This window comes from Prunus mume, linkage group LG7 (genome assembly GCF_029339155.1).
Source record: "Prunus mume cultivar Tortuosa linkage group LG7, ASM2933915v1, whole genome shotgun sequence".
NCBI lineage: Eukaryota > Viridiplantae > Streptophyta > Magnoliopsida > Rosales > Rosaceae > Prunus > Prunus mume.
Genome location: NC_142704.1, coordinates 8222955 through 8246271, shown reverse-complemented (window position 1 = coordinate 8246271; position 23317 = coordinate 8222955). Strand labels below are relative to the sequence as shown.

General features: G+C 38.5%; 5 protein-coding genes and 1 pseudogene across 5 annotated transcripts; 3 read left to right on the top strand and 3 right to left on the bottom strand.

Moving 5' to 3' along the window:
* Positions 1-5744: 5744 nt before the first annotated feature.
* CDF3 (cycling DOF factor 3) lies at positions 5745-8615 on the bottom strand. The gene is made up of 2 exons (XM_008241711.3): positions 8339-8615; positions 5745-7349 (listed from the first exon to the last, which is right to left on the bottom strand). Exons 1-2 carry the CDS (start codon positions 8504-8506, stop codon positions 6117-6119), a joined length of 1401 nt encoding a protein of 466 aa, XP_008239933.2. The 5' UTR covers positions 8507-8615; the 3' UTR covers positions 5745-6116.
* A 3357-nt stretch (positions 8616-11972) lies between these two features.
* LOC103338502 (uncharacterized) lies at positions 11973-12774 on the top strand. The gene is made up of 3 exons (XM_008241712.3): positions 11973-12180; positions 12272-12318; positions 12415-12774. Exons 1-3 carry the CDS (start codon positions 12090-12092, stop codon positions 12547-12549), a joined length of 273 nt encoding a protein of 90 aa, XP_008239934.2. The 5' UTR covers positions 11973-12089; the 3' UTR covers positions 12550-12774.
* Positions 12775-12874: 100 nt separating this feature from the next.
* LOC103338503 (GDSL-like Lipase/Acylhydrolase superfamily protein) lies at positions 12875-14770 on the bottom strand. The gene is made up of 5 exons (XM_008241713.2): positions 14419-14770; positions 14144-14274; positions 13822-14061; positions 13480-13729; positions 12875-13287 (listed from the first exon to the last, which is right to left on the bottom strand). The coding sequence occupies exons 1-5, from the start codon at positions 14654-14656 to the stop codon at positions 13043-13045; spliced, it is 1104 nt and encodes a 367-aa protein (XP_008239935.2). The 5' UTR covers positions 14657-14770; the 3' UTR covers positions 12875-13042.
* A 1218-nt stretch (positions 14771-15988) lies between these two features.
* Positions 15989-18147, top strand: LOC103338504 (Pyridine nucleotide-disulfide oxidoreductase family protein). The gene is made up of 2 exons (XM_008241714.2): positions 15989-16746; positions 17280-18147. The coding sequence occupies exons 1-2, from the start codon at positions 16048-16050 to the stop codon at positions 17979-17981; spliced, it is 1401 nt and encodes a 466-aa protein (XP_008239936.2). The 5' UTR covers positions 15989-16047; the 3' UTR covers positions 17982-18147.
* Positions 18148-18803: 656 nt separating this feature from the next.
* MDH (malate dehydrogenase) lies at positions 18804-20974 on the top strand. Its single transcript, XM_008241715.3, has 2 exons — positions 18804-19002; positions 19351-20974. Exon 2 carries the CDS (start codon positions 19361-19363, stop codon positions 20603-20605), a length of 1245 nt encoding a protein of 414 aa, XP_008239937.1. The 5' UTR covers positions 18804-19002; positions 19351-19360; the 3' UTR covers positions 20606-20974.
* An 86-nt stretch (positions 20975-21060) lies between these two features.
* LOC148915378 (uncharacterized) lies at positions 21061-22370 on the bottom strand (annotated as a pseudogene).
* Between the last annotated feature and the right edge of the window lie 947 nt (positions 22371-23317).

Sequence of the window (23317 nt, the reverse complement as noted above, 5' to 3'; positions counted from 1 at the left end):
CAGCGAGCGAGCAACAACAACAATCATGCTAGCTTACTTGATGTACTGATGTGACGTATAAGCAACCATACGTATCAACTTTTTAAAATTGAGCATGCGGCTATTCATTTTTATAGCAACCAACCACTCACCTCACCTACTCTTCGATGCTTTTCCATTCCAAGTGAAAAATGGATTTCCAAGTAAAAAAAATAAAAGCAAGGGTGCGCATGTGCTTGGTAAGAGATGAGTTGAAGAAATCATGAAAGTTGTTGTCCTTGTATTTGTTTTTGCATAAGGTTTTAAAAGAGACGAACCATCACCATGTGTCTGTCAGCTTTAAATTTAAGCTCGTGATGTGATATTAACTGTATGTTGGGTCTACAAAAACAAAAACAAAAACAAAATTTATTACTCTAGGATTCAAAGGTTTTGTAGTTGAATACAGAGTTTCTAAGTTTGCGTGTCTCATTCATTCAATACATGGAAGAAAATACATTGAACGTGCTAAGAGCATTAAAAATATATATATACAAAAGTCAATACTCTACTTTCCCGTTTTACCATTCTCTATATATTCTACCCCTCACTCCTACAAACAAAACAAACGGTGCATGATGCATCTCTCTAATCCGGCATTTTGAGCATTTTGAACTTTATCCTTGAAAGCACATTCACCTCTAACTATCAAAGAAAACCTTGTTCTATCAATTTCGTTTGATCGAAGTCAGCCATTCCCAATCCAACCCATTTTTCCCAGTACCAGCCATTCTCATTATTCTCAACTCATGGAGAGAATCACTTAAATATTAGCAATTCCCTTTGTAAAACCCGAACGTCGTGTCGAACGATTATCCCTTAAATAGAAACCTAAGGAGTTGTTATACCACTTGAGAGAATGTTGTTGATAGACATGTGACGCTTAAAGCCAATGCCCCATTAAGATATGAATGGGAAGCAGCCAACTGGGTGCCGTGGGACAATGTCGTTGCAGCATTTGAGGAATCACTGGGGCCTTTTAAAGCGCTGGTAGATTTGATTCTCCTGGAGTTCAATGTGTTGATGGACAGGTAGAGTTGATTTTCCCAAACCGACCCATTCCAAAATTTGTGCTAACACACAAAACTTGGATACCATGCCCCCTTTTATGGTAGGTAGGGGGGAGAGGGGGGTGGGGTTGAATATATAGAAACTTGAGGGTAAAACGGAAACCAAAACAAAGGACAAGTTTCTCATTACGTCCAACTATCAAGCTTTGCCTTGGGGTCTCTATATTCACTTCAGTTGTACAAGAAAATATAGCTCTAGCCCTGATTGGCTGCTTTAGTGAGTCGTGGATTGCCAACATGGACAACTTGTGTTTCTTTTGTGAGACAAGTTTGTCAACGAGCCGTGTTTTTTTTTGTAACCATACCATCTTCAAGCAGCAGTTGTTGTTTGTGGTCTTTATGAACTTATAGCCGATTTATTGGTTGGAAAATCGGGGACATGCTTAAATTAGCCTAAATATGTACTTGCAGACAACATAAAAACATTTTCACTGATGGTGAGAGACATTAGGATAAATATTAGGCTTAGGTAAAAGAACTCAGCTTGTTTTCCTATGGTGCAAAAGGCATACAAGGTAAACCGGAGTCTCTTGTTATAGCAGTTAATTGGTCGGGATGCCGATGAGGTGGCAAATGCCATATTAAATGGTGATCAATAGACAGAGAATGGAAGCTTGGAGTGTTGTGGGGCGGATCTATTAAGGCGCAAGGAGGTGCAGCTGCACATCCTTTTGGAAAAATCTGATTCTTATTTCCATTTTCAACATTTAAGTAAATGTCTTTGTTTTTTTACTTTTATTTATTTTTATATTACTCCATTTACTTAAGTTTACATTGTAAATAAGGAAGTACCCCCATTTGGATTCAAATAAAAATACTAGAAAATCAAATTCCCACCAAATCAAAATATGAAAATTCAGTTTTAGTGCAAAATATGATTTAGGCTAAAAATGATGGCTCATTAAGTCAATTTATACTTCATACTTAAATCCCATAAAATCAAGTTTTCTTATTTGATGTATAAGGAATAAAAGCCGCCAAAAATTATCTTGAGAAAATGATTATTCCAAAAAATCATTTTCATACTTATCAATATTGCACCTCCGCTAAAAAATTTCTGGGTCCGCCATTTCTTTTTTTAATTTAGACCAGCTTGTGATACTTGAATGCAATACAGGCTTGATGAGCCCGTGAATGGTAGATATTCCAAATGACTGGATTGAGGGGTGCAGTGCAGAGTCATATATTTGTTTTTGGAATCCTAGTTTGGAATGTATAGTGATTTCTACACTTGTTCTGTAGATGATGGGGATCGAGTCCGGACATAGGTCACCAACATCACACTCCTGCATCAGGTAGATCAACCCATTCAAATAACTAACCATTTGTCTCTCCTCTTGTAGCCAGCAATTAAAATGTATTCTATGGCAATGTTCGTCGTGCACAAGATTCGGGAGGATGTAGAATCCAATAACAATTTGTTCTTCTGTAACTTGCTCAGAATGTATTCTAACATTAACATAGAGTCGAAAACTAGCATTGCTACATGTCTGCCTGCCCAGTTGGAGTTTCGCGCTCATTGGATGTGAAATATTTGTATCAAGCTGACAAACTGTCATCCCTTACCTCTAGAAAAAGGGCAGAACCTAAAAGGGCTCTACAGTGAAGTAGTGTAAATGGGCTTTACAAGACAATGGACGGCCCATATTCTCCCATCATATGACCTAACTAGTTCCAAAGTTGGAAGTCATAGGAGGAAGAAGAATATATAGAAGAAGAAAAAAGTTGCAAGTGGGTCATTTTTCTTGCTTTTCTATGTGAAGTGAAGCATCACAACCGCACTTTCTTCGTTAGTGTTTTTCAATTTTCTTTTCTTTCCTTTACTAGGCATTTCAAATGTTAGAAAAAGTTAAGAAAGGAGAGGCATACACTTATGATTTTTGTTATTCTCATTGAAAACTAAACTTTTCCTCCCCTTTTTTCTATTTAGTTATTAATACAAGCACTATTCTAAACCACTCGTCAATCCGTATAACGGGGAAGATGATTAATACATACGCGATAGTTCGTTTACTTGGATACTTCATCATGGGGCCTAGACTTACAACTCTTTTATGTACTTGAACCAAGATTCAAGATATACAACGATTCTCACTTGTTCTTTCTGTTGATGTTTCATTAAACACAATCGTTTACGCATTTATAGATAATTAATAATTATTTACGTATGTGTGCATTAATCTAGGTCAATTAACAGTGTCAATCAGTAGCTTCGAAACTGATATCGGCTTAGTCAAAATAATTGCAATCTCGTTTCTCTTTCTATGCACTTCGCAGAGGGGATAAGTTATAGTGGGAGGTTGACTCTGACTCCAAAACCAAAAGCTACTTTTCCAAGAGCCAAAAGTCAGCAGCTCAATTTTAATTAGTAGTAGCACACCTAATCCAATATACTACTTTAATCATTTACAAAGTGGAAAGTTAGAGGTCAAAATCGCTGACCAAACTCATCGTCTACATCAATCTTCAATTCAATCCATGGAGATGGAGCCAATGAAAGGCCACACACATTAGTTGAGCCAAATGGGACATGGTAAAACCTCATAACTTGGTGGTGCCATAATAATAATTAACATGCACAGTTTGGGTTGGTTTGTAAAGAATCCACCACCACCACAACCGCGGCCATGGTTTAAAAAAGAAATAATTCGAGTCGTAACATATTTTTCTTAATCTGCTCTTTAGGTTAAGAGATCTGTAATTTAAGTGTTTAAGAGTATTTACCACTGCACTTGATGAGGTCTTAGGTTCGATTCCTCCCTCCTTTAATATCAATATCGCTTGTATTAAATATTTAAAAAAGTCTATTAATTAGTTGATTGAATACTTGAATGAATTGCTTCCATGCTGTTAGGCTCATTATGCATGCTGAGAGAGAGAGAGAGAGAGAGAGAGAGAGAGAGATGGGAAAGCCTTTTCCTTTCTTTTTGCTCTTTCCCTGCTGTTTGTAGAAACATGCATGGAACAACTTCATGTTAGTCTGTTAGAGCAGTGGGATGACATGCCTTAACCAAACCCTTTTCTTTTCTTTTCATTTCTGTACAAAGTGGCCTTTATGTCTTATTAGTTAGAAACATAGATCAATTTCCTCATACGGCAGGCGACATAACAGGGACCTGGGGAGCCAAGACGTCTGCAAACATACCATTAGCAATATTACCAAATTAGCCATTAGGATGTTGTAATCTCAAAAAAGCTAAACATGTAAGGTGTGTTCAAGATTTAGTTGACATTCAAATATATATCAGATGGCTAGAGATTTGTGATCCAGAAATTGAACACACTCTGTCACTATTAGTATTATTTTCTACTTTTGTCTCCCCCCAACTGCATTAAAATTAGGTATATGGATGAAATTAGTGGGGCAATTGCTTTCGTGTGGAAAAGGGGAAAAAGACCCAAAAAAAGGAAAAAAAAATTAAAAAAGTAAGAGAGAGTGCCAAAAGGGTTGATGGCATTATGTGCATATTTGGGGTCCCATATAACAACTCATCTTTACAAAATATGTGGCCTGTATTTGCTTGTTGCACCAAAATATCTGTGTGTTTTTTGTTTGGTGTTTGATTTGAGACACACAGATATATATTTTTATTTATCTGATGTTGATGCGTCTAAAGATGTGCTTTACAGAGAAAATTAGGTAGATCCATTTCACTAGGTAATCCTAATATCCATATTTTCTTATCAAATGAGAAACATTCCCTATGAGTTTAATCCAATCTCATCAATCATGGGACATATGCTGCAGTGATATCAGAAAAGAGCCACTGCAGAAAAGGGCAAAAACAAAAGAAACAAAAATAAAGGCATAATTTCTTAGTTTATTTCAGTTTCTACTTCCATGTACGCACGTATGTGACATGATTTTTTTGCTAGAGAGACCACAATTTATGAACGCATATTGTGACAATTGATATGATGAGCCAAAACTCTTTGGCAGAATATAAAAAAGTTGTCAAAAAATTTCTTCTTATGTATATGTTCTATTTTATTTTGTTTAGCATCGGATGTAGAACTCATATAGTGTTGGTTTATTTTTTATGGTTGAACATAATTTGCTTTTTTCAGACCCCAAAAAAAAAAACATAATTTGCTTTTTCAACGTAAATACTAAAATAGAGAAGAAAACAAGGGAATAAAAGAGAGAAGGATAGCATCGCTAGTTTTCAACCTCACTTTTGTGCAAGTTGCTGAGGACCTTTGAGGGTGAAAAGGAAAGCACTTGGCCCTCAGGAATTTAATTGAAGTTTATCTAATAAAGGGGGGCCTAAACAGGAGCCAATTTGTTGGTTTGTCGCCATCTCCATTTTAGCACCACATAGTTCCCTTCTTTATCAGCATCATAATAGCTAGTAACTCATTATCTAAGGTATGACTGATGCTTCCTTGGCATTATGCAAGCAGTGCACGAAGGCATGTTTAGTTTTCTCAGAAGAAAAATCTTCAAGTTTCACCTTTTGTGACCTGCAGTCTCGGATTTTAAGAATGTGTTTCTTGGTTTTAGACAGATGACCTGCAATTTAGGTTTCTTGGTTTTCGACAGATGATCTGCAAATTAGGTATAGAACAAGTACAAGAACAAGACTGCCTCTGTATCATGTCAAAGAAACTTTTGGTATTTGAACAAAGAACCAAGGAGAACGGAAGGAAAATATATTTTCTCCAATTCTATCATAGTATTTCACAAATATAAAGATATGTACAAGAACATAAACACAGGAAACTAAGTACATTTGTGCTTAGTGTTACAAAAAGGCAACAATATTTGCCGCTAGAGCTTTATCCTACATCAGTTCCCCTACCACACAATATTTGCCGCTAGAGCTTTATCCTACATTAGTTCCCCTATCACACCGAGGAACCTAGGGAGTAAAGACTGCCCCTCCATTTCTACCTCCTGGTTTCGACCAGCTCAACCAAAATGGCCTAGCTGGATGGGGTTAGCTGTCAAAACTCATACAAGATGGGTTGAACTCAACCTAACTCTTCCAGCTTTTATAAAAAAATCGTACATCATGGCCAACTACTTCATGAGCTCTCTTGAAAATTGAGGGATCTAGACAAGGCTGCTGGGTTTGCTCGTAAGGCTGGAGAGGTTTCAGAGACAATATTCTTTTGATCACTTTTTGATTGGAAGGCCTTAAACAGCCCTCCCCCGCTGATGGAATCGTTCTTGATCCCAAGTGTTGCCCATATTGAACTCTTTGCAGCTTCACTTGGATCATCAATTCTTAATGTTTTTGGAACCAAAACACGACCACTTTTCTGTTTTGAGGGCTCTTCTTTCTCCAAACTCTCTGGTTTTAGAATGTCCCCATCCCTTGAATGCTTCCCCAACGTTGGAGAATTTGAACCAGAGCTAGGGGACTTTTGGTTTGGAGAAGCAGGTTGTGGACCAAACCAAGGAACGTTCCAAGTGCCAGGGACACCACAGTTCCAATAAGGTGCAGGACAAAATGACAAAGGAAAACCTGGAGGGCAAAAGGCCGGTGGGGGAACTGCTGAATTCCATGGATAAGGCCAAGGAACACCCGGAAGACAAGGAATTTGTGAAGAGAAGCCATTGACATTCTGCAACTGCGGTTTTGAAACTGTTGCAGAAGATGCCCTGGAGCTATCATCACCATTTTCTCTACCTTTGCAAGGAGTTGGAATAACCCGTTCTTCGCTTTTATGAAAGCCATTTTGAGTACCATTCAAAACCTTTTTATCTGCAAGATTTAAAACAGAAGCCATGGAATCACAAATGGGGGCATCCACTCCGAAGCTGAGGACTCTGCCATTGTTTTTCAATGCAGGATGGTGAGCTCCATTTGGAGCATCAATTTGAGCTGCTTGTAGAGCCTCAGAAATGGTGATGTGGCGGTAATGTGAGGCAGAGTTCTTGTTTTTGCGACGTCCCGCTCCCACAGGCACATTCCTCATGGTACCGCCTGCAGTCCAGTATCTTTGACAGGCTTTGCAGAAATGCCGTGGTTGGTTGACGTTGTAATTGTTGTAGTAACAAAATTTAGTGTCCATGCTATTGCAGCGGGGGCATGGAAGTATCTTGTCAGGCTTCTTCAGGGTTTTCTCTTGCGAGTTGGTTGCTTCAGTATTCTCAGTCTTGGAAGTGTTTGATTTTGGACTTTCTTCATCCATAGAGAGTGGCATTGGGTTCACATTAGAATCTGGTAATATGCCCATGTTTGTTGGGTCTTCAGTGTTTGGAGGACCATCATCTTGATCCCTGCTCTCAGGGGATTTTCTTGATGGTGGATCCTGAAATTTTCACAATTAGATTTAGGAACAAGTATTGCAAAATAAACTTGAATCATTGTATAAGTAATCAGTGTGATGACAGCTACAAACAAAATCAAGCAACAGGAAATATTGTAAATTTATATGTTTACGAGGAGTTTTCTTCATCTTTCAATGAAAAGCAATAATCTTTGCTCCTTTTTTGTTAAAATTATAAGTTTGGAACAATCAAACTATAGTTTCATTGACACAATCAAAGCTATTGAAACTTCTATATAATTAGAGAATTCAATCACTCTGTTACATGAAGCCCCAGATATGAAGAAAGTTATTACCACAAAGACAAGAAATTTAATGAAAATAACAGATTTAGAAAATCAACAGGAAACACCCTTTCATATTGAGAGAAAAATAAATTAAACGACACAGATGAAGACTATTGACTCTGAAAGATATCAAGCAGCATGAACAGTTTCACAGTTTTAAATCTACACACAAACTTTTAAAAAAATTAATTAGCTACTGGCATATGTAAGTTGAATTTAGGTAACCAAAAAAGAAAAGTAACATAAGTGATCAAATTTTATACTTTCCAAACGCTGGTCTGAAATTCATTGACTGACAATCGTTTCATTGGTTACAAAATTTAAGGAAACAAGCCTAAGGCCAAAAAAATTGCTTTTCCAATTCTCAAATGACCAATAAAGGTTCAAAATTTCCACTTTCTTTTCCTGGTTAGTTTCATCTTCTAGACATAAAAGTTAACCATCCCCGTTTTAAATAGGATCAGAAAATCAAACAAAATAGAACCAAGAATCAAACAAACATCTCAAACCCCCAAATCAGACTCCCTCCAAATAAAAAAGGGGAAAAAACCAAAAAAATTGTCATAGCTCATAACCACCAAATGTAAAGTGAAATTAAAAAAAAAAGCTTGTCTCAGCATTTTAACAAAAGGGTCCAAATAAACAAGTTCCACAACACCTTCTCTCTCAGTGTAAAAACTGTACCTGCTCTGTCTCTGCCTCTTCTTCTTCTTCATCTTCTTCGTCCTCTTCTTCTGATTCTACATCTACTTCTTTCTCTTCAGGCTGAGTGAAGCCCAGGTCCTCGATGTCGGCGGGCAGGGGAATCTTCTTCCCGAAGAGCTTGATCGCAGGGTCCTTAGTTTCCAGCATTTTCTCAGCAGCCAAACAGTGTTGAAAAAACGCGCGAGTATTTTTGTTGAGAGGTTTTCTGGGGTGTCTCGAGTGGTGTTGTCTCGGTTGGCATTGGGCGTAGTAAAACGTCGTCTACGATTTTAATCCGTTTAAACTAAAGGTGGGTGCCACGTCAGAACTTTGGTATGATTCTCAGCCACAAGTTCTTGTGGCCTCCAGATTTTCCTTTGTCAAATTTCATCTGGATTCTCTCTTTCCGATGCATGGAAATTCGGTGCTACCCAAACATATATATCTTCTATCTTTTTTTTATTATAACTTGACTTGGTGACCCAAAAATCGCTCGAATGATTTAAACGGACTAAAGCCAAATTAGTTAAGACCAATGTCTTCTTTTCATTCGAGTTTGAATTCATTCTTTTATAATTTAGATTAGTTTAAAATAAATTATTGATTATATCAATAGTAAAAAAACCCAATTTAAATATATATTTATTATAATTATATTCATAGAGGATAATTTAAATATCGGACTTCGAGTCCAGTTAATGAAATTCGTATATATATATATATATATTTATTGAACTTCGAGTGTATGGACAATTACTCTTAACTCATTTAAACAATTTAATCAATTTTTTACAATAAAAAGTGTATAATATTTGATCAAATTGAATTGTATTCGTTTTAACTCTTACATATTTCTCATAGGAAAATTGTTAAATCGAACCAACCCACTATATTTATTTTAATTTACTATACTTTTGGGGACCAAAAGTTTATCCGCGCCTATTAACATGTTACATAGCTATTGGACAAACTTGTGTTGCTAAGAATATATTTGGGATTTCGCTTTTGATGTTAAATTCTAATTTTTGATGTACAAGAACCATTCACATATGTACATTTCTATGAGACACTACAAAGCCTGTATATTGTTCATTCATAACTTGCACAATATAATATCCTTGAACAATCATTCATTTAATTACCTACATGTCTAAATAATTTGAAACTAATTACCTACATGTCTTCGCATAACTCTATTTATCATGTATCACTTGCTACGTATTCTACTATAGTTATGTTCTCAATATAGTTTAATATTTATTCTTTTATAAAAGCGATATTAGAAAAAAAGAAATCAAACTTATCATATCGAATGTATACTATTAATTACTCGAGCTACACAGCCTTTGCTATAATTTTCTCTCTTTAATTTGCCGTGTATGAGACTCTATAACAAACTCAATTTGTTTTCTAATCGTGCCTATTTCGGATCGAGTCATAGAAAACAATCTTAATTTCAGATTTCAGATTAGAAAAACACTTGTTGCCACATCAGCTGCAGACACTTAGCAATAGGGTCCCACCCACAACAAGCTCAAAGTTGTTTTTTTTTATATAGAAAAGAATCAAAGTTAAAAGCCTGCAAAGTTTGTACATAAGCTCCCGTAGATAAGGAACACGTGTCATAGTGGAGGACACGCGTAGAGCATCCACAATTTGTATACTTCACGCGTAGACCATACTAATACACATAGGGATAAAATAAAAAGTTGGTTGGTGGCTTTCGTTAATTGAAAGTGTGTTTCGACCAAAAAATAAAAAAATAAATAAAAAGTTGATGAGCATATCCTTTCCATCTTTCGGTGTAATGGTCAAATAGTTTTGATTAGGTTAATCAAATACCTGATATATGGATTAAAAGATTGATTAAACAAGTAATTTGGAAGTTAAAGTTGCTTTGTTAACTGCGGGGCAGCCCCGTGGACGGTTAAGGATTTTGCTAATTAACATGTTTTTCAATTAGGAGCTCATGCCACAATTTGATTTGGACAGGATTAATAAACACAAATTAGATTAGGAAGAGATTAGGATGGAAATTTGAGAAGAAATTTCCTAATTATACTTAAAGTAAGCTTGCTTTGAAATACCAGCAAATGATTAGGCTGCAAGTGCTTGTAATCGTCTTTAAAATTCATGGAGGCCACTTGTCAATGCCATTGAAGTTTGAAAGTTGAAACTTGAAAGTGATTGTAGTATGGGCTTTGACCGAACCGCAAGCAACACCAAGCCCATTGAGAGCTTTGCATTAGGGTTTCAAAAACCCAAGTTATAAAGCACATGACAAAGTTCCTGTGAGGCTGGCCCATTACTGCCCTAATTTATGTGTTAACTGAATCTTGATTCAGACCCAATAGAGAAAAAAAGACTCCTGGCCCGACAAACTCATTCGCCTATCACGGATTCATGTAACCTTCCTCTTTATCTCTCTCATCACGTGAGTTTTTCTACATGATTGGTAGCCGAGAATTAAACAAGTGCATATAGACGCATATATTATATATGTATTGTGGTCTCATATATGGAGGGATGGATGAGCAAGTTGCTCATATGCAATGAAAAGTTGGACTAAATTGGTTGCGTTCATACAATCAGAGCATGAATACAAGGATCCCATCTGAAAGGGTTGACTTAAAAAGTCATAATGCAGCATGCAAAGTTGCAGAAAGTAAAGTATGGACCTTGCCTTTCTTGCTTTATCTTTTTTACTTTCTCGTCCCATTTCGGATATTTAGGCTTTTAGGGTTCACAATTGAAACTAGTTAATTAATATAATCACCTTTTGGAATTGGCTGTTACATCAGCTACTTTGCTTAATTGTCAACACTTGGTTTTTACAGCCATATCACTCTGTTTGTCTGTAACCATATAAAGTGCAGTGACTCACCAAACAATGGAAGAGCAAATGCAACTTAATTGGTGGTTTATAAAGTCAAAACAGTTAAACGAAAAGCAGGACAGGTTGATACCAATATGTCTGCTGAAGTCAAACAAAGATGACTGCTAAAACTGATTGTGTTTCCAACCTTAATTATCATCCAGCCATATCATCATGTCTTCTTTCTGCCAATTAAAAAAAAAGAAGACACAAAATATAATTATAGGCCAGGATACTTATCTTCTACAAACTTTATTCAACCAAGTCATACTTGCAGTGCAGAAAACTGCTGCCACATTTGGTGGCTGCTGTTTGTTTTTCCAACTCTATAGTTGCTATGCCACTCAAATTGAATCACAAAAAATGAATGTTAAGTGCCTAGTTGCTTTTTCAGTTTCTTCTCGGAAATTCATTGAATATGTCCTTGAGCTCCAATGATGATGATTTCCACTGACCCTTCTAACCTACAAGTTAGTGCATGAGCTCAAGTTTTGCCACAACATCATTCTTGTGTCACCCTCCACTTGCATTATAGTGTGTCCCCTTCTTTTCTCTCACCACCATTTTCACTTAAAATATCATTTTCATGACATCCCCACCTCGACATCACTGCATTTGGGCTAATTTCCACTTCCACTTCCACATTTATGGTTCGCACTTTGTCTTGCAAAACGCTTCTGTTGTTTCACCTTTTTGACTTTAACCACCATCATATTATATCATATCATATCATTGCTTTTTCCCAAAACGCAACAAACACAAACAAGGTCTGGACAACTTTTTGGAGAATTGTATAAATTGGGTTGTGCTGGCTTTATCAGAATTAACATTCAGTTTTGCATATAGAACTTGCCCTTTTGAAGACTGCTACAGAAGATGGCATTGGCAGGCACTCTCCTTCATCTGCTTGTGATCTTCTTGGGGTTTTCTCAACTTATTATCTGCTTGAATGCCGTCCCAGTTACAAGTAAGATTTTAACGACTTTCTACTTCTTAATCCTTCTTCTTCTTATTATTATTGTCCTTATTCTGATTTTCTTTTTGTACCAAATATGCAGGAATTGGAAGTCTTCAGGTTCATCAAATTGCAGGAAATAACCAACTGGTATGACCTACCATAAAGCTGATTGCCAGAATTTATATACTCTCTATATTTTAATGAAACTTTGCATGAGACTTACATTGATGGGACTTAGAACAGGTAACCACAGAGAATAATTTTTATGAGCAAACTATTACTGAAAGAATGGATGTGGAGCTTCATGACTACCCGGGATCTGGAGCCAACAACCGCCACACTCCAAAGCCGCAATTTGGAAGATGTGTGGATTGCTAAGTTTTCTCCTGCTACTATTGGTTTTAGCATTTACAATGTAATGTTATATATGGACTATTGTAAATAAGAATTTTGTTCTTAGATCATTCATCATTTGAGTTTATTAATAGGGCTTAAAAGAAGTAGGCCTCTAGAGTAGATGCTTGAAATATATATATATATATGTAATATATGTATATTGGCCACAATATGCAGCTTATTAACTTGGAGATATCAATTTGGAGACCTCTTGTTTATTTGAGAGAGACATGGAGAGTTATATTATCATCATTATGGGTGACGATTATGTGTGAGTGGAAAACTTCATGGCCATCGATGCTAAATATGTATAATAGAGACAGTGTAAAAACTTTTATGGGCAAAATCTCCAACAATCAGAAACACACTATTTGAGTTCACAATTATGTATATGAAAATTCTATTTAATGATCACTGAGAAGTTGCTTTAGGAAGCAATTGTAAGTAGCAGACCCTGCTGGTTTCAGTGCACAATTTATTCCTCTGGCGATGGAGCAATGGCGGGTGCAGGGGAAGGACCGTGTGTTCCATCAACGCGTGAAAAACCTAATTTCTTGATTAGCTCACGAGCAATTAGCTCATTTGCACTATCTGATGGATGGTACTCATCCCAAAACACATATTTGCTTCTGTCTTTGCACAATACTGATGCAGGGATACATGTCAGAGCCGGTCGGATTCTTCCAAATGAGCAGCATGGTTTGTCCGCGTTACTGAAGCCTACCATGGTTGGTTGAATTTGAATGAAATCATCATCAAGATGCAGAAAGAAAAAATGAGAAACACAAAAAGGTCAATAGAGAAACAAACAAGTAGATCTGAACATGTTCTGTGCCTGTAAAGGCAATGTTCTGTCTTAATTTCTATGACATGCTAATTTAAAAATTGATACTGAAGAGCACATTAACATACCATATTTGTCTGGATTGCTGATCACATCATTGACGACATCATACGCATCACCGAATCTGTAGCTTGCGTTAGGAAGCTTGCTGGACAAGTCTTCCAATAGCTTGATTCCAGCTTTGTTGAAGCTGAGAGCTAGTTTGTTTGTTCTATCTTGGCAATCTCCAGATGTACTCAAAACCCTTTGGAGTGGGATACAGCCCATTGGTCCTAGCCCAAACACCATCAGCTGCCTTGCCCCTAAGCTGTGCAAAAGCTACTCAAAAACATGATCACAATTAGTACAAATTAAGAAACTTTGATAGTTATAACCATATCAATAATCAGTGGTTAATTAAAGATCACAACCTCGAGTTGTCTTTGTAGGGTTTCCATTATGTAGTCGATGAAAGTTTCATCGTTGTAACTCCACGAATCTCTATAAACTGGCATCAAGTAATTGTTGATGAAGTCGTTGCTGCCTAAAGCGACCACATAACGAGCTTCATGGAAGAACTTCTCTGCTGCTTGTGCTCCAATTTGGCTTTTAATCAGTGTTTGTGTGCCTTCAAACAGCTCAATTTGCTTGTAGAGTGAGAACCTCTGAATCTGCAATTGACATTTTGATGATCAAATTGCACGCGATCAATCTTAAAGCTAGTATTTTAACATTAAGGTTGCTGCAACTTACAAAGTAGCCACCAGTTTCATTCAAGATTCCACCACCTCCGGAGGCATAGTTTACTCCTTTTTCTAGAATTATATCCTCAGTTAAAGATGGATCCAGAAAGGCAGGTGGCCTTGAGAGGCCCATGCTATCACCTAAATAAACAAACATGTTCAGCAGACAACAAAACAAAAAAGGAAACAAATTAAGCATATACATTAAAGAAAATTGGATTGCAAAAGAAACACTCATGCAGAACAAACTATATGCTTTTTTGGGTTTTTACATATATATGTTACCTATTATATCAGCAACTGTGCGGCCATTAGAGAACCTCCCATTAGGCAGTCCATTGCCAAAATCAATCCCATACCATGGCAGGCTTGCTTGGGCAAGGCTCTTGCTTAGGTACTTGTTGTTTCCGACGTCGGAGAGGGAGTCGCCGAATATAAACTGCACAACTTTGCAGTTGTGACCGTCAATGAGGAGGCCAAAGATGGTCACAGCCATCATGGCTAACGCCACCATGAACTTCATGGTTGATTGGTACTTGGTAAGATGAAAATGTGCTTCTTTAGGTCTTCCAAAGTAAAATGGAAGATTTGGGTTTGGATTTAAACATAATGTACGAGGACTTATAAGTAGTAGAATTAAGATTTCGTGCACAAAGACTAGAATTTGGATTTGGGATGAGAAAAACAGAGAGGGTAGCTTAGCTAGCTTGTTTGATAAACCAACCGATGCTCATTCTTACCTAATGCAACTACCATGAGTACGTCTTTGTTTTACAAGTTATATTAATTTGCAACGGTATGAGTCTCACAAAAGGTCCCATAATTTTTAATATGTTAGAATGTACTTTGGATTTGAAAATTCTCTCATGATTTTACAAAGCATCAAGGTGGGTGGTGAAAGCCGTTCGACGTGCAATTGAAAGGAGAAAAGTGGAATTCTTGGAAGGAGGCTTTGGGCTATGATTTTGCTGGTGTGAAAAAATGTTAAAAGGAAATTATATTGGGGGGTTCACCTACCCATCTAAATTACTTCACCTCAATTTATCAAGACACAAATTGGCCTTTTATTTCAACATGTTGGGCAAACCATATAGGTGCATCTACAATCTCTGAAGTAAGCTAGCCAAGTAAAATACTTTTCCAAATATTTTCCCTAAATTTGCCCTGGACTTAAGACAAAGAGTACTAACAAGCTTAACCAAATTGATCAAAATTTGTCCTTTTCGTATTATGACGGATGTAACATTGGTCTCGTGACCAAACAATTCAAATTTAAACTTATTTGAACTCATATGAGTTTTTTAATTTTTTCTTTAACAAATAAAATACAAACACGCTTAATTACAACTCATTCATTTTCGAACCAACATTATGTCCATATCTCAAAATTAACAAATTAATCAGTACATTTGCTTCTACTTCTTGATTAACATATTCAATTAAAAGTTCAATTCGCAAGTTTTGTGAGCCCAGGAAACTTTTTTTTTTTTTTTGGTTGGGAGTGTCTAACATTATTACGACAAATCAGTACCGTAGAAAAGAGGTTTAAAAGTACTGATGTGGCAAAGCATCATTGATTGCATGTAAAGATATCTGACTTGTATCCTAGAAGGTCCACAACCAGACAAACTCATTACAAAAGTACACAACGTGGCGTAACATCAGCCTCTCCGAATTCTAAAGCCAAACAAAAATCACAGCCAGACCACATGTACACGAAACCCCCCTAAAAATCGTTAAATCCAAAAAATCCAACTCATTATCCACAAAACATCCTGGCCCTTCATTCTCTTGATCCAACGGCCACTTTCCCCACTCATATCCCAAACCATATCCACCAAAAACATAAAAATTCACTCTCTCGGCCACTATCACACACTGCCCCTCCTCTGCTTCAGCTCCAACCCAGAAAAAATGGCCTCCATTGCTCTCAAGTCCTTCATCGGACTCCGCCAAGCCTCCGCAGAAAAGCCCCATTTCACAATCCAAGCAAAACCCATTTCTCTAAACCCTTCAAACCACCGGAGGCTCCAGGTCAATGCCGCCAAAACCAACCCAAAAGTCACGGGTCGAAACCTCCGGGTCGCCGTCGTCGGAGGCGGCCCTGCCGGCGGCTCAGCCGCCGAGACCCTCGCCAAAGGCGGCATAGAGACGTTCCTAATCGAGCGAAAAATGGACAACTGTAAGCCCTGCGGGGGCGCAATCCCGCTCTGCATGGTGGGTGAATTTGACCTCCCATTGGACATCATCGACCGCCGGGTCACCAAGATGAAGATGATTTCGCCGTCCAATGTGGCCGTTGACATTGGTCAAACTCTGAAGCCGCACGAGTACATTGGGATGGTGAGGCGTGAGGTGCTGGACCAGTACTTGAGGAACAGGGCGAGTGAGAATGGGGCGACTGTGATAAATGGGTTGTTTCTGAAGATGGAGAAACCGGGAGATGGGGAGGCGCCGTACGTTCTGCATTACACAGAGTATGATGGGAAGGTCGGTGGGGCTGGTGTGAAGAAGAGTTTGGAGGTTGATGCTGTGATTGGAGCTGATGGGGCTAATTCTAGAGTGGCTAAGAGTATTGACGCTGGTGATTATGAGTATGCCATTGCCTTTCAGGTAATTATGAACTTGCTTTGTTTCAAATTATCAGTTAATGCTTGCTCTGTGAGCTTTGCATGTGGGAGTTGTTTGCAGGAAATTGCAATTTGATTATAAAACTTAGAGGAAGAAAGCAACTTCTAATTCAATTTGCACTCAATTGTTGTGCTTTGTGTTAACGTACTAGGCACATTCTTTGATTTGAAGTTGTTTTCTAACATTCTGGCTGCTTGCATAAAAGAATTTTCTTTTCTTGGTATTTATTTGGCTGAAATGACTCTATCTATGTGAGTAACTCAAAATTGAGACGTGGTTTTTGGTATGCATTTCTAATTTGTCCTGAAAAACGTAATTAGCTTAGCATACAGAATTTTAGAGAAAATGTTACTGAATGATTAGCTAGTTTAAAGTTTTAGTTGTATCTTCTATACTTGGTCAAAATTTTGGTCAAAGGCTAAACCCCGGGTGCATTGCTGAAATATGATTAAATGTTTACACTTAGTTCAGTGTTGATCCATTCTAATTAAATTCTTGGTTTCTGCCTTTTGCAGGAGAGAATCAAAATCCCTGATGATAAAATGGTGTACTATGAGAATCTTGCTGAGATGTATGTTGGTGATGATGTCTCACCGGACTTTTACGGGTGGGTGTTCCCCAAATGTGACCATGTAGCAGTTGGTACCGGCACTGTGACTCACAAAGGAGACATCAAGAAATTCCAACTTGCAACAAGAAACAGAGCCAAGGACAAGATCCTTGGCGGCAAAATCCTGCGAGTGGAAGCGCATCCAATTCCCGAACACCCCCGCCCCCGAAGGTTAGCAGGCAGAGTAGCACTTGTTGGTGATGCAGCGGGGTATGTGACAAAATGTTCAGGTGAAGGCATCTACTTTGCTGCAAAGAGTGGTAGGATGTGTGCGGAGGCAATAGTTGAGGGGTCGGAGAATGGAAAGAGGATGGTAAATGAGGCGGATTTAAGGAAGTACTTGGAGAAGTGGGACAAGACTTACTGGCCTACTTATAAGGTGTTGGATGTGTTGCAGAAGGTGTTTTATAGGTCGAACCCGGCAAGGGAGGCTTTTGTGGAGATGTGTGCAGATGAGTATGTGCAGAAGATGACCTTTGACAGCTATTTGTACAAGAGGGTAGTGCCTGGGAATCCTTGGGAGGATTTGAAGTTGGCTGTGAATACCATTGGGAGCTTGGTAAGGGCTAATGCACTTAAGAGGGAGATGGAAAAACTTAATGTATGAAAGGAGGAAGCCTTCTCAGCTGTGTAATTTTCTTTTGTTTTTCCCCCCTACTTCTGTAATGAGGTAACAGTTTCCTTGGAACCAACAGACTGAGTGGGAATTCCCCATTTGATTACCAAGAGAGTTTGTAGTTATGATATAATATAGTGTTAATGGTTTTATGGTATGTGAAATTGTGAATAAGTTAGTGTTAAATAGAGAATGGTTGAATTGGATTGAATTGGGGGATAAAGAAAAAATCAAAATGCTTGTAGAATAATAAAGAAACATTCTCAGATGATAAAGAAAGTTACCTCATATTATGTCATACCATGCTACACGTTTGTTGCCTTGTTTGGATGGAAGGATTCAAATTCTATGAATTTAGATGATACAAATTCTACGTCCGTTTCGATGATTCATTGCACACGGTCATTTCAAATGCAATATATATTTAGTTATTTCAAATACATTCAATTTAGTATAGTTCTTTCTTGTCTTTGTAGCAAATTTAGTCTAATTATCAAATCCAAATAATTTTTTTCAACCAAATGGAGGCAAATTTCACTTAAATTGGAACGGTTGGTAAACTGTTGGTAAACTATAGGGACTAAAATCGTGACCATTAAAAATATAAGGGTGAAAGTGGAATTTAATGATGAATTATAAGGACCAAAAACATAGTTTAGTTTAGTCTAAAAAAATGTCACTACTTTTTTTTTATTTTTAATATTTTGGATTAATCGCGGCCGTTGAAAATAACTAGAGTTAGCGGCGTGAGGAAGCGAACAAAAATGGTAGATTCGGTGATATTTGGGTCCACTCCGCATGCCTCGACTGATGAGGTAGCTGTTTTAAAAAAGGTGTGGATTCGTCCGAGGCCCATTGGCGGAGTTTTTAACGAACTTCACAAGCAAAACCCAAGACGGGTCAAAACCCCTCTCTCTCTCTCTCTCCTTTATATTCTCTCCTCTAAATACTTTGCCTTTCCAAATTCGCGTCTCATAGAGCTCTCTGGTTGGTGGCCTTCAGCATCTTCAAGGTTAGTCTCCTCACCCTCTCTTTCATTATCTTTGATTTCCAATTGCTTTTATTTCAATTCAAGCATTCATGGATCTTTTGGTTGTGTTATCAGATCTGGTTGCTTCTTTAGAATTTTCAATTCCTAGCTGTGTATTCATTTATTGTTTCTGAAAGTTCAATTTTCATTGGAATCTTGTACATAAAGTTTCATGTTATTTGATTTTCTGGACTTTCTTTTAGTGTAAATAACCAATAATTGAGATTTTTTTATTTGGTGAATTGGGTTGGAACTTGTACGTTGATTAAGATGTAAAAATCTTTGCTTTGGTTGTGTTTTTTAATGCAATTTTAAATTTTTGTGGCGCAGAGTTTGTGAGATGGCGGCAACATCAGCAGCGGCTACCTTTTCCATTGGAACCACCTGTTCCCTTGGCCACAAAGCAGTCTCATTTCCACAGTCAAAGCCTTGTGCTTTGAGGTTCAACTCCCAAAACCCTCTTAAGAGTTCTTTCAATGGCCTCAAGGCAACTACATCTCTCGCTTGCGAATCTGAGACCTCTTTCTTGGGCAAAGAAACCACCGCAGCTCTTCGAGCTTCTTTTGCTCTAAAAGCCCATAAGGGAGCCCAGGTGGTTCAGACTCCGTTTCAACCCCAGGCCTCTTATAAAGTAGCTGTTCTTGGAGCTGCTGGAGGGATAGGTCAGCCCCTGGCTCTTTTGATCAAGATGTCCCCTTTGGTCTCTGATCTGCATTTATATGATATAGCAAATGTGAAGGGTGTTGCTGCTGACCTCAGTCACTGCAACACTCCCTCCCAGGTTCTTGATTTCACCGGAGCTTCTGAGTTAGCCAATTCATTGAAAGGTGTTGATGTGGTGGTCATACCTGCTGGTGTTCCAAGAAAGCCCGGTATGACCCGTGATGACCTCTTCAACATCAATGCTGGCATTGTGAAGAACTTGGTTGAGGCTGTGGCTGATAACTGTCCAGAGGCCTTCATCCACATTATCAGTAATCCGGTGAACTCCACGGTGCCAATTGCTGCAGAAGTTCTAAAGAAGAAGGGTGTTTATAACCCAAAGAAGCTCTTTGGTGTTACTACCTTGGATGTTGTGAGGGCAAACACATTTGTTGCTCAGAAGAAGAATCTAAAACTGATTGATGTTGATGTCCCAGTTGTTGGTGGACATGCTGGGATAACCATTCTACCCCTTCTATCAAAGACAAAACCCTCAGTCAGCCTCACTGATGAAGAAGTTGAAAAGCTAACTGTAAGGATTCAAAATGCTGGAACCGAGGTTGTAGAGGCAAAGGCTGGTGCTGGGTCTGCTACATTGTCAATGGCGTATGCAGCGGCTAGATTCGTCGAGTCATCTCTGCGTGCATTGGATGGAGATGGGGATGTTTATGAGTGCTCTTATGTAGAGTCTGATCTGACCGAGCTTCCTTTCTTTGCATCAAGGGTTAAGCTTGGAAGGAAAGGGGTTGAAGCTTTGATACCATCTGACCTCCAAGGTTTGACAGAGTATGAGCAGAAGGCTTTGGAAGCACTTAAGCCAGAATTGAAAGCCAGCATTGAGAAAGGTATTGCATTTGCCAACAAGCAAGCAGTGACTGCTTAGATCGCTAGCATCTGAAGCTCGTAAAACCTCATTCTAATGAATGCCTTATAGAGGGTTATAAAGAAACCTGGTTTTTTTTTTTGCGCGGATTTAGCATTGCATCGGTACTTTTAAGTTTTGTAGAATGAATTTGATATCCTCTAATTTTTCTATGTTGAAGCACTGTTGGGAAGAGATATAGAGTTGCTTCTGTTGTTGTAGATTGAAGAATTTAGCCTTGCCTTTCTCTTGGGGAATATGTAGCGACGGTTTTGAAATAACTTGGCTGGTCGATTGTTAGTTCTTAGGAATATCATGTATTTCTCTCCTCTGGCGTGTATGCTAGAATTGAGCTAGTCACTCTCAAATAATTCTAAGAATGTTTTTAAATTTCAGCCTCTTTATGTTGGTGTTTTTACGTGCGTTCTTAGTGTTTATTACTTGGATCTTTGGAAATTAAAAAGAATCACAAATCATAGAAAAGTGATGTGAGCTAGATGAACAATAGATGGAATTCAAAAAAATAGCTCATTCACCAAATTTGATCAAATTTGCTACTTATTAAACCGGCCTGCTGCTTATCTGTAAGTCTTTGATCTTTACTAAAGTGCAAAAGTTCAGTCAACCACAGAGAAAGTTTGATACTCTTTGTCGGCAATGGATGCTTCCATGAGAGCTTGCGGGCCAATTTCCCCACCATTGTCCAAGAAGGACTTAATCAAATTGTCGGAGAAGCCACTCACCATCGTGACCCCTGGATGATGTTCTTTGGAATGAGGAAACTTCCAGTCACAAATATTCCAAAGCAAAATGTGTGGCATTGCATCATTCCCGTAGCCTTGCTCCTCATACTTGCTCTGTTTTGCCTCATACAGAGTCGTCGAGGTGCAGCTAAAAAATCCCCTGAAGTCGGTGAACACAAACACTTTCTTGATAATCTGCTCTGCCTTCAAGTTCTCATTCACAACCACTTTCAGAATCAAATCAAACACCTTCCGAAAATCAACACCCTCGTTGGACTCCCTGAAGCATGTCCTCATCAAAAACTCACGCATGGACTTGAGATCATCACCTTGTATTAAATGCGGCAGCGGCTGATCAGGCAAATGACCAAAACTGATCACCTTTCCTTTCCATTCCGGATCTGCAATCAGTTCAGACAGCACAAGTCCGAAACACACTGCCAATTCTATGACTGGTATGGCCATGAAATCGGTGGTGATGTTACACACTGCCAAGCAGTTTTTAAATTTGCCCAACTCTCTTCCCCTTGCTTTTGCTTTAGGTACATGTCCTCCACCATTGCCTTCCACTGAAGCTCAGCCGCTTCCCCAAAATCTTCATCTTCTACATATTTTATGATCTCATTTGGAAGCAGAGCATCCGGCTTTATTATGCCATTGCCTCCTCTTAAATTGCTTCCTCCTTCTGCTGCTGCTTTCACCTCCTCCAAACACTTTTTAACCACAGAGACCTCTTGTGTGGGATTCCCGTACATGATTCGATGATTGTAGTAATTGGTCAAGGGAACCAAAGCCTTCCTTAGCCGTTCCCACTCTTCTGATTGATCTGATTCCGGTGGGAAAAGCCTCCTTGCAATGCTTTCACGCAGCAAAATGGCCCCGGAGAGGTGGTCGGAGATTTCGTTAATGACAAACGCTGCAGCCCCAGGTACCAAAAGATCAGCATCAAGTTCGTCACCATCTTCATCTGGCTTCAGTTCCAGCTTGTGCTGCTGCTTCAATAAGTCAATATCAGACTTCAACCCCTCCGCCAAGAGATCCATAACCCGGTCGTGTAACAACTTATAGTCCTGGTCATGGTGGAGCCTCTCCACAGCGTCTTGGCCTTAGAACCCGGTAGAGAGTGTTGAGAAGGTCATACAAACCCCAAAACTAACTGGTAAGGGAAGGGAGGTTGAATAATAGAGGTGGTTATTGAAGATGAGCTTGAGGGTGGTTGGGGGACTGTGGGACCAGGCCACAGGCAGCTGTTGCTTCAGATAGTTAAGGGCAAAATGATTATAATCAGCCTGCTGCTGGATGGTGTTGTCTTCGAGTGGGTGACGTAGTGGTTTCACATGGAAAAACAGATCAGGGCAGGAATCACCAAAGGAACAGAGGGAGGAGGAAGTAGGGGAGATGGAGATCTTCTTGGCCATGTCCTAACCGTTGGAGCTGGAAGCCATTAATCTTCTTGAGAGCAGTTAAGGAGGATAGGTAACAAGAGTTGTTGAAGTTGGAATTGTAGGAGTAGGAGGGGCCATTGCTTTCAGAACCCTCATGAAAGTGAAACACACTTGCAGTGGCACTGATTTCTTCATTTCTAATTCCTCTAATTCAAGTCCCAAATTGAACACTGTATCCTTGTTTTTGTTTCTTTAAATTATATAGATGATTAATGGTTTGCTTGCGCACCAAGGATCATCTTTTTCCTTTACCTGGAAAAAGAAATTATAGCACAGATCAAATACAAGAGATAATTATAACACTGATTACTTTAAAACAAGAAATTCCAGTGGAGTGAAACTCAAAAGGTTTTAAATTCTCAAATTTTCTTCACCAAAAAAAAAAAAAAAGATTTTTCCTTTTTGACGTCCAATAGCTAATTCAGCAAATTATATCAGATTTGCTACTTATTAATCAGGCCATTCGCTGGATGCATACAAAGCTTATCTGAACCGTAGCTTTTTAGTATCCTCTTTTGTTCATCTCTTATGGTGGCTGCCTGCCC

Bases quoted from the DNA above. Each gene is read 5' to 3' on its own strand.
- CDF3 (XM_008241711.3), bottom strand. From the start codon at position 8,506: ATGCTGGAAACTAAGGACCCTGCGATCAAGCTCTTCGGGAAGAAGATT. The intron at 7,350-8,338 runs GTACAGTTTTTA...TGAAAATTTCAG, and splicing joins AAGAGGCAGAGACAGAGCAG to GATCCACCATCAAGAAAATC.
- LOC103338502 (XM_008241712.3), top strand. From the start codon at position 12,090: ATGGCATTGGCAGGCACTCTCCTTCATCTGCTTGTGATCTTCTTGGGG. The intron at 12,181-12,271 runs GTAAGATTTTAA...CCAAATATGCAG, and splicing joins GAATGCCGTCCCAGTTACAA to GAATTGGAAGTCTTCAGGTT. The intron at 12,319-12,414 runs GTATGACCTACC...GACTTAGAACAG, and splicing joins TTGCAGGAAATAACCAACTG to GTAACCACAGAGAATAATTT.
- LOC103338503 (XM_008241713.2), bottom strand. From the start codon at position 14,656: ATGAAGTTCATGGTGGCGTTAGCCATGATGGCTGTGACCATCTTTGGC. The intron at 14,062-14,143 runs GTAAGTTGCAGC...TGTCAATTGCAG, and splicing joins ATGAAACTGGTGGCTACTTT to ATTCAGAGGTTCTCACTCTA. The intron at 13,288-13,479 runs GTATGTTAATGT...CAACCATGGTAG, and splicing joins CAGCAATCCAGACAAATATG to GCTTCAGTAACGCGGACAAA.
- LOC103338504 (XM_008241714.2), top strand. From the start codon at position 16,048: ATGGCCTCCATTGCTCTCAAGTCCTTCATCGGACTCCGCCAAGCCTCC. The intron at 16,747-17,279 runs GTAATTATGAAC...TGCCTTTTGCAG, and splicing joins AGTATGCCATTGCCTTTCAG to GAGAGAATCAAAATCCCTGA.
- MDH (XM_008241715.3), top strand. From the start codon at position 19,361: ATGGCGGCAACATCAGCAGCGGCTACCTTTTCCATTGGAACCACCTGT.